This window comes from Arvicanthis niloticus, chromosome 6 (genome assembly GCF_011762505.2).
Source record: "Arvicanthis niloticus isolate mArvNil1 chromosome 6, mArvNil1.pat.X, whole genome shotgun sequence".
Taxonomy (NCBI): Eukaryota; Metazoa; Chordata; class Mammalia; order Rodentia; family Muridae; genus Arvicanthis; species Arvicanthis niloticus.
The window spans coordinates 50,717,478-50,737,599 of record NC_047663.1 but is presented as its reverse complement, the minus strand read 5'-3'; the positions used below and the strand labels follow the sequence as shown (position 1 = coordinate 50,737,599).

General features: G+C 44.6%; 1 protein-coding gene across 2 annotated transcripts in view; it reads right to left on the bottom strand.

The window, feature by feature from the left end:
* The window catches only part of LOC117710287 (NACHT, LRR and PYD domains-containing protein 1a-like), a 63,839-nt gene that overhangs the window by 31,696 nt on the left and 12,021 nt on the right, over positions 1-20,122 (bottom strand). For both annotated transcript variants that reach the window (XM_034505033.2, XM_076936412.1), the window contains exons 2-7: positions 16,523-16,818; positions 15,519-15,689; positions 10,213-11,875; positions 4,902-5,072; positions 3,735-3,905; positions 1,494-1,583 (exon numbers count right to left, since the gene is read on the bottom strand). In XM_034505033.2, the coding sequence (XP_034360924.1) occupies positions 1,494-1,583; positions 3,735-3,905; positions 4,902-5,072; positions 10,213-11,875; positions 15,519-15,689; positions 16,523-16,655 (2,399 nt within the window). In that variant the 5' untranslated portion in view covers positions 16,656-16,818. The remainder of the gene's footprint in view (positions 1-1,493; positions 1,584-3,734; positions 3,906-4,901; positions 5,073-10,212; positions 11,876-15,518; positions 15,690-16,522; positions 16,819-20,122) is intronic.

Here is a 20,122-nt window from a genome sequence, read left to right as displayed (position 1 = left end):
TCTACACCCACAAAGCCTGCATCCTAGTCCTGGGACAGAGTGAGCAGTGTCCTGAGCATTCTCTGACAGGTGTCCCTGCTTCTGATGTGGTCCCTTCCAGCACATTTTCTGCACAGTAGCTGACCATAAAACATGGGAGAGGATGCCACTTCATGGCTGAGGCCCTGAAATGCCTCTCATTGCCTCTGGGAAGAAACAGAAGTTTCTTGGCATGGTCCACTATTCTTGCTGTAGACCCTGTCCCCTCCAGGGCCTCCTCTACCACCCTTTCCTGCTTACTGACCTCTAGACCAGTGACTCTCAAATACTATGTTCAAATGCACCTGGATAGCCTGCTAAATCAGAAATCTCATTGAAGGAAGCTGCCCTATCTGAAAGTCTAAGTTAGCGGAGATGAAGTGGGGCCTGAGAACCTGCATTTTTGTGGGTCTCTCAGGTGATGGTGAAGCAGAGCTGATGGACTCCATAAATGGTTTTCTCTCTCTTTCCAAGGAGCTGCTCTCTCTGCCTCCTTAGAGTCCAGGCCTGATGTTTTCTTCTTCTTGGCCTTTCCCACATTTCCTATCTTTGAGTGGTCACCACAGCTCACCTCAGCTTTGGATGAGGTCAGACAGACCACCATTGCACTCACAGACTCTCTGGGTACAATTATGTGGACAGTTGTTCCCTCTTTTCTGGATAGAGGTGATAAATGTTGGGCCATGTCTGCCTTATTCACAGATGTGCCCTCAGTTGTATGATGCACAGTGTTTCTTTAGGCACCGTCATTCAATGAATGGATGACCCTCCCATGTCTAGAGGTCCCTCCATTTCACATGAGGCACAGAAGCTACAAACTTGAGAACAGATGGGATTCATGGCCATGAACTAAAATGTGCCAAAAATCAGGCTTTAGCATAGTCCCTGGGGGGTGGAAATGGACTTTTCTTTCCTTTAGGCTTCATAACCCATAGTAGTGTGCATGTGTGTGTGTGCACACATGTGCGTGCACGTTGGCATGAGTGTGTGTGTGTGCATGCATGTGTGGTGGATCATGCACATTCTCATTTGTGTATTTGTGTATGTGTCTGTCTGAGCATTAGAGTTGAAAGACTGATACACAGAGTGTATTTTGTGCTCTAAGCGTTTCTCTACATTTTTCTTCACTGTGGCTTTACTTTCATTGTTCCAGTGGTCTGGCTTTACTGGTAGCTATTGTCATCACAGTTGCTGTTCCCAGAGGATTCTCCACTAACTCACCCTTTCATAATTTATTCTCTGATGGAAGAGCTTAAGTAGGCATATTATATGATTCTATTTTTCTTAAAAAAATCATACAACCTCCCTACATACAGAACACTTCTTCAACTTCTCTGCTCTGGTTTCCTTGTTTCTTCCAGTCTGTGCATGTCTTTTCTGCCTCAGGACCCTTTCTCCACCTCTCAGCTTCGAACTAGTCACATAGGGCCAGAATTGACCAGAGGGAATTCTTTCTCCCCCCCTGCTCCCCTTACCATGTGCTGGAGATGAACAGCATTGGATTCTCTGCTGTCAGGGCCCTGAGCTCTATAATCATCTGGTCACTGAGAGAAGCCTGGTCCAGCCTGCAAGCACAAGAGGGGGTTGTTTCTTCTGGGATCCTTCACTGGATCCTGAGAAATCAGAGTCCAGTATTGACCCTGGACTCTGTTGTCTGTGGATAGAGATGGAGCTAATGAGGAGGTTCATTCAATCTTATCCTTGATCAAAAATCAGGACAGAGAGAGATAGAGAGAGAGAGAGAGAGAGAGAGAGAGAGAGAGAGAGAGATGAAAAGAAGGAGATGTGTCCATAAGGCAGTCTCAGTGGGACTTGGTCAGTGTTCAGGGAGATCTGAATACAAGAAGAGGACCTTTGGAATATTCCAGAGAAGAAATGAGGAGCTGACCCTTTATACTTCATCTCTAAAGGCCACTCATTGGAAACAGACTGTCCTAGAGAGGGGACAGTCATCAAAGGGCACCTCTGTAGCTATCAGCATTCCCAGTGGCTGGAGGTCATGTACATATCCCCAAAGGGATTCTGGGCAGCTCTTCAAGGAGAACACGTAGTGCCGGGATGCAAGGTTTCATGGAAATTCTCCTTGAAGGAAAGAGCCTTGGTTCCATTCTCACCTCCCCGATCCATTCCTTTAGCACTAAGGAAGGAAACTTTGTCCTTACATAGAAGCCACTACCAAGGTCTGCTGGTCCATTCTTATGATCCTCAGGTTCCAGGGTTGCTGATGGAGTTAGAGTAGTGCCTGACTTCTCTGGGTTTCAGAGTCCTCAGTTCCTAAGCATGGGTACATCACTCCCACTCTGCCTGCTGGGAGGCACAGACAGGGCAGGAGGGGAAAGGCTCCTCCTCTCTGGGAGGCTGTGTAATGATACCATCCTGCTTCACAAGATGCTCTCTTGGTGATGGAGCCCTTGAGGTCAGAGGAGTCAGCTAGGAATTCACATGTAACTGAGTTGTCTGGAAGGCAGACTTGTAGTGGAGGCCAGTCCTGGTTCAGCTCTTCAGTGTGTGAGTAGCAATCATAGCTGAAAATGTGCCAAGCAACTGGGCCTGTTTCAGATACCAGAAGGGAGGAAATAATTTGGGCTTCACTGCCCAACTGCTCCTTCAGGTTTGAGAGTTGCAGCAGAAGGTCAGACAGAGTGAAGTCCCAGGGCACAGGCTTGCCTGACTTTTCCTGTTGGCTGGAAGAACCAGCAGGATCTGGGTACAGGGGTACAGAGTCACTGTGGTTCTCTGAGCTCATGAAGGGCACTGGCCAGCAACCCCTGGGAAGTGTTCCTCTAGAAACTCTGGACTTGTGCTGGGGAAGTGGAGGGACAGGAGAAGGAGCAGCTTAGAGACAGCATGAAAGGGCTGTGTGGAGAAGGATGCATGTCTGCAGGGCTGTAGTTTGAAGGTTTTCTTAGCTTTCATGGATCTCTAGGCCAGGAGGAATAGTGTAGCTCCAGGTACTGAAAACTATCTCAGGCATCTATACTCAACCTTCTGTGTTTCCAGCCCCTGTTTGTTCCAGGGCCTTTCCCCCACTCTGCCTTTGTCTAAGCTGTTGGCCTCATGTTGGCTGACCAAGGTCTCTTTCTCCTTAATGCCTCAGAGATATCTCTTGGACCATTCAGTAAAATTATGCTTCTCACAGAATTACACTCTCATAGTATTTGTTGACCGAACAGCGTTCAGCTGCTCCTCAATACAGAGTCAAAAGCTGATGGGTTTCTGTCTCTTTCCACATAACTCAGAGGACAGATTCACTTTTTTTTCTGCTTATTTTCCTATGACCTGCACCAATTCTCTGCACACAAAGAACCTGATATGAATGCATGCATACATGAATTAATGAATGAATAAATGATTGCAGCACTCTTTTAGAGGAAAGCAAACATTGGAGTCCCTTAGGCTATAAGCCATGCTAATATATGTGTGTCTACCATGCCCAGCTATCTATCTAGTATTATCTTTGTTTTACACATATATACATATTGTATGCCATTTCATATGTAATATCTCATATACATTACATATCCATAGAAAAGGTATTACATTCCATTTAATACACAAAGAAACAGTTTTAGGGATGAGCATGACTTGCCCAATCACAGGTGTAAGCTAGGCTAACTATGTGTTATCTTTCTGTTTTCTTCTCCCTGCCTTGTTATCTGGAAACCCACCAATGTCCCTTCCTCTCCTTCTGTCCAGAAATGAATCTTAGGGCTTACCACAGGTTGCTGAGTTTGCAAGCAGGATTCCTGAGTTCATCACACAACAGCCTCACACCATCATCACCCAGGTCGTTCAGCTGCAGGTCAAGCTCTATCAGGCTGGAACAGGCACAGAGTGCTGGGGCCAGGTCTTTGCAGTGTGTGGATGTGAGGCCACAGTTGATAAGCCTGCATGGGAGATGCTCACTGTCAGTGTAGCTCAGGTCTCGGTTTGTGAGCCCTGGCTTGCTGTGCTGGCAGTGCTTAGCTCTCTGTTGTGATTTTTTTCTGGCCTAGGTAGATAATTCCATGCTTCCCACAGCTGAGATGCAGGAGCAATGGGTACAGGTCTGGACCACTGTTCTGCTACCATTGGACATGGAAGAGCCCCAAGGGGGCCAGGACAGCTCACTGGTATATTTCCTGAGCCATGTGATGTGAAATTTGCCAGACCCTCCCCTCCCCCCCCCAAAGAGCATGATCTCACTTTTTTTTTTTTTTTTGGTTTTTTGAGACAGGGTTTCTCTGTGTAGTCCTGGCTGTTCTGGAACTCACTCTGTAGACCAGGCTGGCCTCGAACTCAGAAATCCACCTGCCTCTGCCTCCCAAGTGCTGGGATTAAAGGCGTGCACCACCACTGACCAGCTTTTAAACTTTTTTTTCCCCCCCATGAGATGCGGGAGGAGACAAACGGGATGCAGCGGGATTCGAACTCGCAGGTAGACAGAGAGCGCAGAGGGCCCCACGCCCTCTGCAATATGTGAAATCTTAATAACAACAGAGTCCATAGAAACAGAAATGGAAGGCTTCTTACGAGGGAAGAGGGTGGCAGGAAACAGGGAGATGCCATTTCTTGGACCTGGATCTTTCTCCCCTCAGGTTTCCCTTTGCCTCTGTATTCTTCACTTCTGCTTTAGCCATGTCCTCAGAAAGTGTGCTCCACTGAAGCCCTCATGAGTCTAGTGTTATCATTAGCTAGTGGGATTTCTTGATGAATGCAGTCTTTCATGATACCCAAGAACAGAATCCTATTTGATTATTTTTACAAATCTGGCATCTGTTATGAGTGTGGTAAAGTGAGTTCAGTGAATACTTGATAAATACAAAGCCTCACCCCAGGCATCCTTTGCCTTTAGTCTCCTCCCATCTACCCCTGCTTCAAGGGAGAACCCAGGCCAGACTCACCATAAGGTCTTTAGTTGGCAGTCAGGGTATCTAAGGGTTGTACAGAGACTTTGCACTGCAGAGTAACTCAGTGGATTTCCACTTAGGTCCAGCTCCTCCAGGTTTCTTGTGAATTTAAGATTGAAGAAGAAAATCTTCCAACTGGCATCAGTGATTGGGGTCCACCTGCACCTGAGGGGAGAAAGAGGTAGCAGAGGGGTATGACTTGTGTGTGCATGGTCTGTGCACAGCCCCACATAGTAGACTGAGTTTCTATCTACTGGAGCCCCAGGCACTGGTATGCCACCCCAAGAATCCACTAGCCTTCTACATGTTCTTTTGCTCCAAATTCTGTATTCTCTGCTCTGGGTTGTTTCTTACCTATGTCCTTTAGGATAGCATGCCGTGTGCTCATTTTGTGCATTTGTTTCTGACTCAGTCTAGGTGTCCCAAGGGTGTGAACAAATGACTTGCATCTTTTCTTTGTAATCTATAGTGCTCAGCTCATGACCTGACACAAAGTAGGACCTTGGAAATTCAGATGGGCTTCTTCTCTTTGAAGTGAGTGCACCTGCTTTCCATTTGGAGTAGATTTCTCGAGTCATGAAGAAAAGCTGGAAAGGTGTGTAGGAAGAGAGCCCAGGAGAGGCTATTGGGAATGACTCTGTGAAGGTATGATAAGCATGATCACACACACTATACTACAGCTGTGTTGGTTCACATGGTCCTTGTATCCTTCCAAGGATAGAAGACCAGTGGGAAAGGAGAGAGAACACACACACACACACACACACACACACACACACACACACACACACACACAGAGAGAGAGAGAGAGAGAGAGAGAGAGAGAGAGAGAGAGAGAGAGATCAGCCCACAATGGTAGTGCATTCCTTTATTCTTTAATGTCAGCAACAACGTTTACTTGGTGTGGGAATGGTGAATTCTAGGCTAGAGTAATCTATAAACACCAAGAGCAGCTCCCTGCTTGATCTGTGCAACACTGGATCCCCAGCACTACAAACAAAACAGGACAACAACTCAAAAAAAAAAAAAAAAAAAAAACCCACCTCCCAAAACATAGATTCAAAGTAGGCAACTTTGATTGAAAAAAAAAAAAAGTAGGATTCTATCCCCCTGCCTCCAATATTACAACACAAAAGAAATGTTAGAGAAACCAAATACTAAACTTCAAAGAATGATGTTTTAAAAAATATTTATCTACTTTTTTTTTTTTTTTACTTTATGGGTATGATTTTTTATGCCTGCTTTTCTGTGCCCTATATGGATGTAGGAGCCAGCAGAGGTGAGAAGCTATGCCTGGGATCATCTGGGACTGTAGTCAAAGGTGGTGTTAGCTATCGGGTGTGGGTGCTGGGAACAGCTTCACATCTTCTGGATGAGCAGCCAGTGCTCCTACTGTCTGAACTGCTCCCCCAGCCCACAAAGGATGGCAGTTTTGATGCTTGGTCAGTATTTACACCAAATGAACATGGAAATCCAGACTGCATTATTTAAAAAACATGAGGTGCCATTATGAGCCTCACACAGAGAAATTGCTCTCCCTGCCATCTTTGATGCCTTAATTTCCTGAGCTGTTTTTTCCCTTTGCCTTTGGTGTTGCCAATTCTGCCTTGGAACTGTTTCCCTAGTGTGCAATGGCCTCTTGTTTACCTCCCTGCTTTGTCTGGCTGACGTGTTCTTTCTATTTTATTTTCTTACTAGCAGCTGAAGCTTTTCACTTTCTGATGGGGTTGTCCACAGAGTCCTAAGGGCAGTGTGCTTTTCAAGCAAGCTGGTGTTCCTGGTTCCTCTTTCCTTATCTGGCCTCTGGCTTTGCACAGCCTCAGAATTCTGAAGGTCTATACTTCTCAACAACATCCACTCAAGCCCTTTAAGACTTTTTATAACCATAATCCAATTGGCCAAGTTTTTCTGTGTAGGTATTTTCATAAGGCTATTGAGTATGACACTGCACTAGACATTTAGGTCTAGGAGAAGGCAGCCTTGATTCATTAAGAAAACAAATGTGAATATAAGATAATAGATAAAATGTGATTCAGATCCTTATAGAAAAGTACACAGAGAATAGATTAAAGGGTCTAACACAATTTTGCCTTTTTGCTGTGGATCAAAGCCAGGGTCATGTGCTCGCTGGATGTGGTGTTTTGAGAGATGTCATTCAGAGTCATGGACATTTGAATGGTTTGTTCAACTCATGATGCTCCTAGTGGAGGCTTAGGAGGTGTGGTGTGGTCTTTGTGGTGGAAAGTATGTCACTGGGAACAGGTTTTTATATTTCAAAGCCTTGACTCTGTACTTCATTTTCTGGTTCACAAATTTGCCTGTATTCCCAGACGCCTGTAGGCCTCAGGTCCAGTCAGATAAAACCCAGCACTTCCTCATTCCCACAAATGCCATGTTAGCCAAATCTCCCTAAAGCACACCCAACAGTGTTAAAGTTCACCCTGTCATCTGCCCTCCATTTTTATTCCCACAAGTCTGACTGCATTCCCAGATGCCTGCAGGCACCAGAGATAACCAGGTAGACACTGTTTCAAGCACTTGCCTGCCAAGCCTCCTTAAAACACATCCAACACCCTTAAACTACACTCCATCCCAGACTCTATTTTTCTGGCCCACAAATCTGCCTGTTTTCCCATAGGCCACTGTGACACCAAGGACCCCAGGCCACACTGGTACTAGGTACCCCAGAGGCAAGGTTATTACACTAAACCCTGGAGGCCATACAGGGCACACAAACTCCTGGGGAGTCACCCTATTGGACCTGAATCCTCACTAGTCACAAGAACTCCAGACCACTCAGGCCAGAAGACAGAGAGAAAACAGAAACCAAGAAAAAAACAATATAAAACCCTAAACCCATAAAGATAAACTCAGAAATCAGCGCCTAATCCTATACTAATGACAAAACATAGAGGGCTAAAGTTTAAGAACACAATCAACAAGAGCAAGGGAAATGTCATCAACAGAGCCCATCAATCCTGCTACAGCAAGTCCTGGATACCTTAATACAGTTGAAGTATGAGAACATGACCTTTAATCCAATGTTAGGAAGATGATAGAGGCTTATAAAGAGGGAATTTATAAATCTCTTAAAAATACAGGAAAATACAATCAAACAGGCGAAGAAAATAAACAAAACTGTTCAAAACCTGAAAATGAAAATAGAACCAATTCCTTGGAGTTACTCCAGTTGTGGTGAGACAGCCACTAGGCAAGAATTGCCTCTTTCCATCTAACAGACAAATTACTGTCCAGAAAAGGACACTTGCAGAATAGTCGACTGATTATATCTGCCTAGACAGAGTAATCAGCCCTTAATAATTCTGCATCACTAGGTCTGTCAGATGATTCTGGGCCAGAAGGCTGAAGATTTGATGCTCCAATGTTCGGTAGTATAGGGGCTTTCCAGGTGTTCAGCGGTCTCTATAAATTGGCTAAGTTTTAGAAGCTATGCTTAGTGCTTCCCATAATTTCAGTTAACTCAGTCATTCTGGATTTCTGATGGGGTTGAAGACCTATAGTCTCATAGCCAATCCTGGCTATTTACTTTGAGAGAAAAGATCTGAGTAAATGGTTTTCAGCTGACATTCATTCTAAAGCCAAGAAAAAAGCTAGGTTCAAAACTAAGTGTTTTGGTTAGGAAAGATGACAGAGGTTCTGGTTAGTCAACAAAACGATGGACTGGGTATTAGGACTACCTTGTACCTCACTGGTACAATTAGGAACAATTATGCTCTAATTGCATTTTGAGAGAAAAGTTTTATTTTTACAGGAAGGGTGATATGTAGGAGGAGCTAAGGTGGGAGGAGTACTGAGAGGAAAAGAAGGAGTAAGGAGAGGAGGAGAAGAAGGAGAGGAGAAGCTAGGTGATGAGAGAGAGAAAGAGAGAGAAAGGGGGGGGCATGGAGGCAGATGTTCACGTGTCTCCACCAGTCAAAGATAGTTTATATATCTAGGTTGGATATTGGGTTACACTTCTGATTGAGCATTACCAAACTTATAAAGCCTTTGATTAACATTTAAAAAATGTATAAAAGCAAAAAGGAAAAGGGGGCATGGGATAGGGGTTTTCTAGGGAGGGGAAATGGGGAAAGGGGATGGCATCTGAGATATAAATAAAATATAAAATAAAAAATATAGAACCAATAAAGAAAACACAAACGGAGGCAATTCTGGAGATGGAAAACCTAGCTAAGAGAACAGAAGTTACAGATGTAAGCACCACCAATGAATACAAGAGATAGAAGAGAGAACCTTCTATCTCTTGTATAGGTGTAGAAGAAACTATAGAAAAAATTGATATATCAGTCAAAGAAAATGTTACATCTAAAAAGTTTCTGACACAAAACATCCAGGAAATTTGGGATGCTATGAAAAGACCAAACCTAAGAATAATAGAAATAGAAGAAAGAGAAGATTACCAGCTCTTCCAGCTCAGATTATTAGGAGACAAAGTTTTGACATGTAAAAACAGAAGACTTAAATAACACATTACTACCCCTGAGAATCTTTCCACTTAAGTAAACACTCCCTTCCCTGATACCTGGCATGTGCCTGATCATTGCAAGAGTCACTCCCTATGTAATTAGAGTGTTTGCTGTCTTCTCTCACAGTTTCTGTGCTCTTTGGACAGCAATTGCATTTCTCCTCTTGTGATTGATTGTTAGGGGCTTGTGTAAATAAGTATGTAATGATTATGGTGTGAATCATGTAGAGGGACGAAAACATACTGATACTAAGTAATCCATACTGTGCACTGTTAGCAAACCTCGGAAGAAGTGTACATTGCTGCTGGGATTGGCAGAAAGTTAGGGAGCCTTTCAGGTGAGTACCAGGGCCAGGCTGCCTTCATTGGCACATATAGATATCATCTGGGCAATAAAAACATAGGGACTCTCATGCATATTCATTCTTAGGTGATGGGAAAATATTTCAGGGCCAAGTTACTGTTGTGGGGATAGGGGATGATGCCTGCAGGAATGAGCTTATTTTCAGAGAGAACGCATGTTAAGAGGGAGGATCAGTAACTGTAGCCGTTGGAATCCTGTGAAGGATGAAGATGATTTGAATCAGAGAAGCTGGGTATTCCTCAATAAGGCATAGGGAGAGACAAGTTCATAGCCCCATCCTATGATCAAACACCCAGAGGTGAATAGAGAGAGGTGGTCAGATTTCGCAGTTAGATGTCACTGATGACCTGTACCCCGCTGCCCGTGAACCAGCTGAGAGTGCTGCTGGTTCTCAGAACACGTGGCTCATGGCGTCCACAGGGCGTCTGGAGAGAGGGCTGAGTCTGAATACTCACAGGACCATCCTGGGGGGCGTCAACTCATGTCCCTGCGGCCCTTTTCTGTTCAGCTGAAGAGTCGTCACCTGATAGCAGAACTTAAGGCAGAAAGTGACAGCCATGAGCTCCATGTCTGTCTGTACCACCAGGTGATTCATGTTTGTCTGGACCAATATGGCTTCCATGGAATTTGAGTCAGGCTTTGTTACGTGAAAACTATACATCACATCTGTCAGGAGCTCCTCTTCCCAGTTCTCATACAGACAGTGGAACAAACCCAGATGATGAAGTTGATAGGGTAGGTACCCTATGGTTCTCCATAGCAGCTTAAACTTTGTCTTCCAAGGAGGCTTGCAGCCAAAGATCTTTTCCATTTCTCTCATTCCCTGTTTATTAAAAAGACCAAATATAAAGCGCACAGTGGGTACTTTACACAGGTTTTGTCTTCCATACCATTCTACCAGTGTTTCCAAAATTCTGTCATTTTCCATATCATTATGTCTTTCCTCACTATCCTCCAAGATGTAGAACATCGCTGTCAAGAACTCCTGGAGACACAAGTGGGCAAAGCTGTAGCTCAGAGAGCTGGGCTGCCTTTGAAGGATGCCAATCTTCAGGAAAGTGGCAATGGCATCCTGTGCTAACCCTTGGTTACAGAGGTCACTTTCACTGAACAGGGTCCTTCTTTGGCAGATCCCCTCAGCAGCCAGTGAGCAGAGGGCTCTGAGCTGGATCCTCACGTGCTGACCTGGGATTATCAGGGAAAGGTATTTCAGGCAGAGGGCTGTGGTGGTCTGTGAGGTCAGGGAGAGGTCTCCACCCTGCTCCATCTGCTTTTTCAGGCAAGTGCAGACCAGCCAGCACACCCAGGGAACCTCACACAGGGTCAGGAGCACTGGGTTTGATTCAATTAAACTAAAATCTATAATTGCAGCTCCTTCTTCTGCAAAGTATTTGTAGAAATAGACCTTCCGTTCAAACTCAGAGAACCCCAGGACTTCCACCCAACATGGCTGCTTCAAGGAAGGAATGATCTTCTGCAGAGCTGTGGTCCGAGCTGTGAGCAGGAAGGAAGCCTCAGGAAGGATGGATTCCCCTAGTAAACTTCCCAGCAGAGTGTGCACAGGCTGTGTTTGACTCCAGTGTAGACATAGCTCAGGATTCTGCTCCTCCAAGACCCATGCTGGCTCATCTATGCCATCGAGGATGAAGAGCAGCTTCTCAGGGTGAGACAGGATCTGACTGATGGGAGCTGTGGGCACTTCCTGGCCTTGTGCTATGAGCTCAGCCAGACTCAGCTGCTTGCACTGGGCCAGCTCTCTGCAGCTGAAGAAGAAGACATGCTGGAAGCGATCCCTGTAGAGCTGGCCTTCCTTCCAGGCTCTCCTCACATGCCTAGCCAGTGTTGACTTGCCAATCCCTGCAGCACCCTCTACTATGACTAATCGAGGCTCTTTCTGGGTATCTAAGCTTGGATTAAATAAGTCTTGGATCTCAATCATATGTCCTCCTTCTTCTGGTACACATGAATGCCAGCTTTTCCTGACCAAGTTCTCTGAGCCTCTTGGGCACAATTTTCGTAGGAGAAGTAGCCTTGTGAAATTTTGGAGCAAATACTTTTTGAAGGACTGTATGGGGCAAATAGTCTCTCCTTGCTTCTCATATATTATTGGAATGTTCCCTGAATAAAAGAGAGAAAGATTAAGCAGAAATGTTCATATTAGGGTTGTCTGTTCATTTAATCTTTCCTTTCCTTTCCCTTCATTTCCTCCTTTCTTTTTCTTCCTTCCCTTCATTTGTTTCTTACCTCCTATCTTCCTTCCATTCTATCTTCATTCCTTTTTACATTTCTTTGATCCTTCAACTTCAGGATCAAGTTAGGCATTTGTGTAAGCTGTATAGCATACAGGCTATGGGCACTGATTTATTTTGAGCAGCGAAGTGCAGAAAATGTGAGTTTTAGAGTAGAAGATTCTAGTTCAGGTGATCATGTGATGTATAATACTGTGTGAAGCATCATTCACACTTCAGATATTTATCAGTTTCTTACCCTGTACAAGACTTGCTCTTGAGGCCGAGAGTAAAGGGTGAGTTCACAGGCATAACTCTGTCCTCATTTAGCCTATGAATTGATCTACTAGCTTCACTGAGCTCATCTTTCCTATCTATAATTTGGGGGCTGTGGTCTCTCCCTGTTGGAGGCCATAGAGTAGTTGGGGAGATTACAGACGGTGGAGTGGCTTTCTCTTCCTGACAGATCCTATTGGACCCACCAGTACAGTCATGACAACATTCTTCTGCAAGTCCTGATATTGTGGGTCTGATGGGAAGGTCTAAAATGCCATAGAGTTAAGTCATCAGACTGATATGAAGCCAGACAGAGGAAGCCAGAGGAATTAATTGGTTTCCTAGTATTGGTGGATATGGAGCCTGCACTTTTCATTTTCTGTAACTAGGCAAGATTTCCAGTTGTGGGACTGGGAAACCAAACCACCCGCAAAACCTTTGACCTCCATGCAAAATATTTTTGTGGGAGTGGCCAATGACTGACTGTTCTAACTTGAGGTGCTAGTCACAAGAGAGAGCCCACACCTACAGGGCCTGGATGGCCAGGAACTAGAAGCTTGATGGCCCAGAGACCTAGGGTAGAAACAAACATGACTTCACCACAATGAAATGTCAATGAAATGATTCCTAACAATATTCTGCTGTACTCAGAGATTTGTGCCTAGCTCCATCATCATCAGAGAGTCTTCTTCCTGAAGCTGATGGGAAAACACGCGGAGTCCCACAGGCAAACATAAAGGCGAAGACACTGCCCTTAATTCCAAGGGCCTCTTGGGAGCAGTGCCATGACCCAGTAGTGAGACTGCAGGTGCAGGATTTCTAGTGGAGCTTGGGGAACTCCTTGAAAAGAAAAAAATGGTAGGAGCTTGAGGGGTTAAGGACATCTGAAGAACACAGCCCATGGAACACAACTAAGCAGGGCTCATAAGGGCTCTCAAAGACAGAAGTGGAAGTTATGGGGCCTGCATGGGCATGTGTCTGGTCCTCTGCATTCATGCAGAGGTTTAGCCTGGTGTTTTTCCAACACCTCTAATAGTGGGAGGTATCTTTTGTTTGCTTTTGGGAAGCTGCTATTCCTATTGGGTTTCCTTGTCCAGTCTTGATATGATGGTTTTAGCCTACTCTTTTTGCATCTTTTTATGATGTGTTTAGTTGATATTTCTGGGAAGCTTATTCTTTTCTGAAGGGAAATGGAGGAGGACCAGATCTGGGGGAAATGGGCAGGTGTGAAGGGGAACTCGGGGTGGGGGGAGGGAGTGGAGTCTGAGGAGGCTGTGGCCAGAAAGTGTTTTAAGAGAGAAGAATACATAAAAATTAAAAAAGAATTAGTCCAATCAATTAATAATTTTTACAAAAATGCTTATGACTCATGACAGTGAAGGCAAAGCTACAGTTCTTCAACTTTTAGACTTATCTCTCTAAGCCTTGCTCCTCTTTTCCCCAAGGTGGGACAATAATAATCTCTCCCTCAAGGCTGGCTGTAAGAGAGATTTAAGTGTGAGTGTGATATAAGTGAAGCCCTGGCATGGGGCCTGGCATGAGCGGTGTGCTCAGGAAATTCCTGATGACACCTTAGCCACATGAGCGATAAGGAATCCTGTGGAAATGGATTCTCCTGTTTGCCAGTTCCCTGCTCAGAAAGTCAAGCTGTATTCTTATGATGGAAGACAGTATCCTTAATTCCAAGGACCTCTTGGGAGCACTGGTTAGGCCCAACAGTGAGACTCCAGGGCAGGATTCATAAGGTGCTGTCTAGGTTTCTCCAGTTCTTGGGCTCCGTGTCACCTTAAGGAGCTCATGTCACTAGAGCAGTGAGTTTAAACTTTCAGTTAGAAGTCAACTTGTTTCTTCTTGACTGCTAGGGATGGGTTGGATTGAGGTTTCCAGTCTTCAGTCACCCCCTCTGATGTTAGAAGATTGTGTAAGTTGGCCTGAAAACTCAAGGCCTGGTGGGTTGGGCCTGGAAAAGCTTGGTGAAGGAGTGCATAGGCTCTCCCAGTGAGACAGGATGGGGAGGAAGCATCTAGTTACCAAACTCCCACTGGGCTATGGACACTTACACTCTGAACTCTTTAATAATCCTGTGAGATGATGTCAGGGCTAGCATTGTCAATGTCACATGATCTAGAAACGCCCTGCACAAATGTCCCTGGGAAGGTTTGTGAAGGATAGGTTAGGGTAACTGAGGTAGGTCCACCCTATTTGTAGGTGTCACCATTCCTAGTGCTAGAATTCTGCACTGAATGAAAAGGGAAATTGATCTGAACAGCAGCATTCATCTGTCTCTGTTTCCAACTAAACACTCATGACTAGCTGTGTCAGTCATTGATTCTCTGGCCTTTGTGCCCTGATGGGCCATTCATGATCTGTGAGCCTTTTCTGTATAAACTGCTTCCATCACAATAACATGATAAGTCACCAACAAGCCACCAATACTCTTGGCTAATAACTTTTTTCTTTATTTACTTTACATCGCAATTACTGTCCCCCCTCCCTTCCCCTTACTTCTACAGTCCCTTGCTCCCCCTTGGTTAATACATTTTTTTATAGGATCTCACTATGTACCTGAGGTTGTCCTCGAACTCAGGCTCTTCCAGCTTAATGTTGGGTGGGAAGAATGAATGTTGAAGGAAAGATGAGGGCTGGGTGTAGGCAGGACTTACACAGAGCAGCAGTGAATGGAGGAGGAGAAAGTCACTCCTTAGGCACTGATTGCTTTAGATCCCAGCCCCAAGTCTGTCTCTATGCACTGAGATCTTGAACAAGTTAACCCCTCTCTAGACCTTGTGCCCTAGAGAGAGATGGCTACCTTGATCCTTGAGAAGAGGAGGAGGCAAGGGCATTGTCTGTGTAAGTGCAATGAATTAAGGGAACTCAGTAGAAGAAACTTGTTGAAGCTGAGGCAGGAGCATACCCTCTTCTCAGGTCCATTTCAATAGACAAACCTTGGAGATTCAGGACCTCCCTGAATCCCAGGATCTTCAGTGCCCACTCAGATTCTGAGCTGAGCTCTGTGTGACAGTAGGGCTAGGCCACTGCTGTCCCTCATAGGTTCCAGTTTCCCTACCTGTAAATGCAACTTCAGCTCTGCAGAGCCTGCAGGATCACTTCTAGCCCGTGACTCTTAGCACTCCACCACGCTGCTCTGCCCTTAGAAACAAGTTCAGTGTTCCAGTCCCCATATAAGTGGAGGTGCACGTTTGAAGAGCCACATTTATGTTCCGGAAATCCCATCCATCGCTCTCAGCTTAGCTTACCTTTGCTTCTACATTCAGACTTGTCAGTTTCCCAGTTAACATGATCCTTTTTTGACAGAAGAGAGCGTCTCCTTGACTCATGATCTGAGGTCTGCTGTTTTCCATAGATGTGGTGGATAAGGGACATGTCATTGGATGTGCTTGGCCATCTGAGAAGGGATTGGAGACGTCCTATGGGAAGGAGACAGTGGTTGTGTGTTGGTCAGAAAGATACGAGTAAGAGGCAGGGAGAACTGCTGGGGCCCTCCATGCTTACCCTCATAACCTTCTCCATGGTCACATGGGGGACAGTGAGGCCTTCACAGGTGCTGCTGAGAAAAAGTCCTGCTCTGGGACCATGAAGTTCACACACCTCTCCTGGGTCTACTCTAGTCCTCTTTGTGAATCTCTATTCCTCTCTGAGCCTCAGCTTCCCCATGTGTGGCTCCGAGTTTCTTTCCCACAGGGTTGCAAACCACAACAGTAGCAGCAATTGCATGGGTTTGCCCCTAATTTTTTGAACATTTATTAACTATTGGACTCTGTTTAATATTTGACATGGATTATCACTTTACTCCCACAGCCCAGGGAGACAGTTTTTTTTAACCTTCCCATTTCTCAGATATACACATTGAGAAGGGCTGGAGTCTGCCTCTGCCCAGCTCCAAAGCCTGGGCTTGTAACATTGGTGTCACTAATTTTTCTTCTCAAACCTGACCTCACGATCCTATGTCAGCCTTCTCAGAGTCCTTCTGCAAGCCTGACTCTCCCCACTACAGCTTTAGGGTGCTCCTTCCAGGGTTCTGTAAGTACCACATGGGAATCTGAGCCCTCCCACTTCTGTAGAGCAGAGTGTTCTCTAGAGTTCAGTTAGGGCTTTCTGAAAGCCTTCCTGTTCCAGCCTCTCCTGGAGCCCATGAACTCTTCTGACATGAGGTTAGCCTGCTCATGGAAACCTTGGCAGGAGGGCTCAGTGGTTATAAAGGGGTCACTGAGTGATGGGTTGGGGTTCTTGGTGTACTTACCTAGCAAAGAGTGCTGGTCTTTGGTCTCCATCTGCATCTGGCTCATTGTTTCAAAGGCAAAGCAGACATCCTGTTGATCTCCATGCTGAGTCTCCTTTGTGATTTTTTCATGTCTGGACTGAGATTCTCCCATAGTGATGCCGTCCTCAGATACTGCTTGCTTCTCTGAGCAGTTTATGCTGTTACTGCATCAAGACTCTCTTCTGTTATTCCAAGCAGGAGGCCAGTGAATTCTTGTCTCTACCAGACATTTCTGCTCTGGAAATGTGTGTTTGATCAGAATGGATAGAGGAGACCTGGTAACAAATGAAAGCAGACCAGTAGATCCTGAACTATACAGAATAGATTCCCTTCCCAGACCCATCTTCCTGGCACACTGAGTCCTCTGGGGTACCCCAGCTGCTCTGAGCATGTTCTCCCCAGTGGACCTCCATCTCTCTACCACCTCTGAGCCCACTTTCATCAGACCTGCTTATCAGGAACCATACAGACCAAGGATGCCCACCAGATGCCTGCCACACCAGGACCACCGAGGTTAGTCCTCTTCCCAATATTTACTACAACAATATTTACTATTTACCAGGAACTAAAGCCATCCAGATGGCTAAAGGCCCTCAAAAGAACACAGTCAATAAAAGCCAAGGGAATATGTCACCTTCAGAGTGCAGCTATTGGAGCAAGCCCTGGATACCCTAACACTACCAAGCACAAGAAAATAAGCTTAAAGCCAATCCTCAAAAGATGATAGAGGCCTTTAAAGAGGAAATGAATAAATCCCTTAAAGAAATACAAGAAAATATAATAAAACAGGTAGAAATCTTTAAAGAGAAAGCAAATAAATACCTTAAAGAAATAGAAAAAATATAATTAAGCAAGTGAAGGAAAGACAAAACTATTCAAGACCTGAAAATGGCAATAGAAGCAATAAAGAAAACACTATCTGAGGAAATCCTGGAGATGTAAAACCTAGGGAAGTGAACAGAAACAACAGAGCAAGCATAACCAACAGAATATAAGGGATGGGATAGAGAATACTAGGAGTAGAGGATACAATAGAAGAAATTGATACATCGGTGAAAGAAAATATCAAATCTAAAAGAAGTACTGACACAAAACATCCAGGAAAATTGGAATACCATGAATTGAGGAAGATATCAGAAGATGGCAAGATCTCCCATGCTTGTGGATCGATAGATTAACATAGTGAAAATGGGCATCTTACCAAAAGCAGAGATTTAATGCAATACCCATCAAACTTACAACACAATTCTTTACAGACCTTGACAGAGCAATTCTAAACTTTATATGGAAAAGCAAGCAAGCAAACAAACAAACTCCAGGAGCTAAAACAATCCTGAACAATAAATGAACTTCTGACAAATCAACATCCTTGACCTAAAGCTGTACAACTGAGCAACAGTAATAAAAAACTGCGTGGTATTTGTATAGGAACAGAAGAGGTTGACCAATGAAATAGAATCGAAGACCCAGAAATAAACTCACACGCCTATGGACACTTGATTTCTTGACTAAGAAGCCAAAATCATATAATAGAAAAGAGAGAGCATCTTCAACAAATGGTGCTGGTCCAACTGGATGTCTGCATGTAGAATGCAAATAGAGCTATATCCACCACCCTGCACAAAACTCAAGTTTAACTGGATCAAAGACCTCAACATAAAACCAGATACATTAAATCTAATAGAACAGAAAGCAGGGAATAGCCTTGAACTCATTGGTACAAGAGACAACTTCCTAAAAAGAACACCAATGGCTCAGGCTCTAGGATCAACAATCCTGATATAATCAGGACTTCATCTTCTGTAAGGCAAAGGACACTGTCAATAGTACAAAATGGAAGCCTACAGATTGGGAGTGACTCTTCACTAGCCCTACATCTGACAGATTGCTAATACCCCAAATTTATAAAGAACTCAAGAAGTTAAGACTAGCAACCCAAATAACCCAGTTTAAAAAATGGGGTACAGAGTTAAACAGAATTCTTTTTTTTTTAAGACAGGGTTTCTCTGTGTAGTCCTGGCTGTTCTGGAACTCACTTTGTAGACCAGGCTGGCCTCAAACTCAGAAATCCACCTGCCTCTGCCTCCCAAGTGCTGGGATTAAAGGCATGTGCCACCACTGCCCAGCTAAACAGAATTCTTAATAGAAGAATCTGGAATGACTGAGAAACACTTAAGGAAATGTTCAGCCTTTTTGCTGGGGCAGACTCCTAGCTGGTCTGCTCCCATGAAGACACCATACCCTGACCTATCCTAGAGGAACCACTGTACTCAGAGCATCGGTTAAAATCCTCCCTCACAACCCAATGCTCCAGAGCTGCAGCTGGGAGCCAGGCTCACTCGATACACATCATCCACCAAAACTCTGCCCTCCCAAATACTACTCACCTTCTGCTCCCTCTGCTCGGTCCTTTTTGCTGGGGCAGACTCGTAGCTGGTCTGCTCCCATGAAGACACCACATCCTATTCATTGTAGAGGAACCACTGTACTCAGAGCAGTTGAGGAAGCTGGAGCTCTAACATGCCCAGGATCATAGCTCTCCACCCAATCCCACAACACTCAGAGGAAGCTGGGATCTCAGGAGCTCTAACACGCCCAGTATCATAGGATTTCAGGATCCCAGAGGCAGCCTGAATCCCAGGAGCTCTTTCAACCAGGATCTCAGGATCACAGGATCATAGACACAGCTGGACTCTGAGGAGTTCTGACACAAGAAGATGGATGGATGATGTGTACTGAGTGACAGAAGAGACAGGCTCCAGTCAGAGACAGTGAGTGCAGATAGCACTAGAGATAACCAGATATAGAAAGGCAAGCCCAAGTACATGAGCAAGAATAGAAACCAAGGTTACCTGGCATCATCAGAACCCAGTTCTCCCACCATAGCAAGTCCTGGATACCCCATCATGCTGGAAAAGCAAGATTCATGTTTACAATCACATCTCATGGTGATGATAGAGGACTTTAAGAAGGACATAAATAACACCCATAAAAAATACAGGAGAACACAGGTAAACAGAAGCCCTTAAAGAGGAAACACAAAAATCCCTTAAAGAATTATAAGAAAACACAACCAAACAGATAAAGGAATTGAACAAAACCATCCATGATCTAAAAATAGAACTAGAAACAATAAAGAAATTGCTAAGGGAGGCTACCCTGGAGATAAAAAACCTAGGAAAGGGATCAGGCGTCATAGATGCAAGCATCACCAACAGAATATAAAGGTAGAAGAGAGAATCTCATGTGCAGAGGATACCATGGTAAACATTGACACAATTGTCAAAGAAAATGCAAAATGCAAAAAGCTCCTAACCCAAAACATCCAGGAAATCCAGAACACAATGAGAAGACCAAACCTAAGGATAATAGGTATAGATAAGAGTGAAGATTTCCAACTTAAAGGGCCAGTAAATATCTTCAACAAAATTATAGAAGAAAACTTTCCTAACCTAAAGAAAGAGATGCCCATGAACACACAAGAAGCCCACAGAACTCCAAATAGACTAGACCAAAAAAGAAACTCCTCCTGTCACATAATAATCAAAACATCAAATGCACAAAACAAAGAAAGAATAT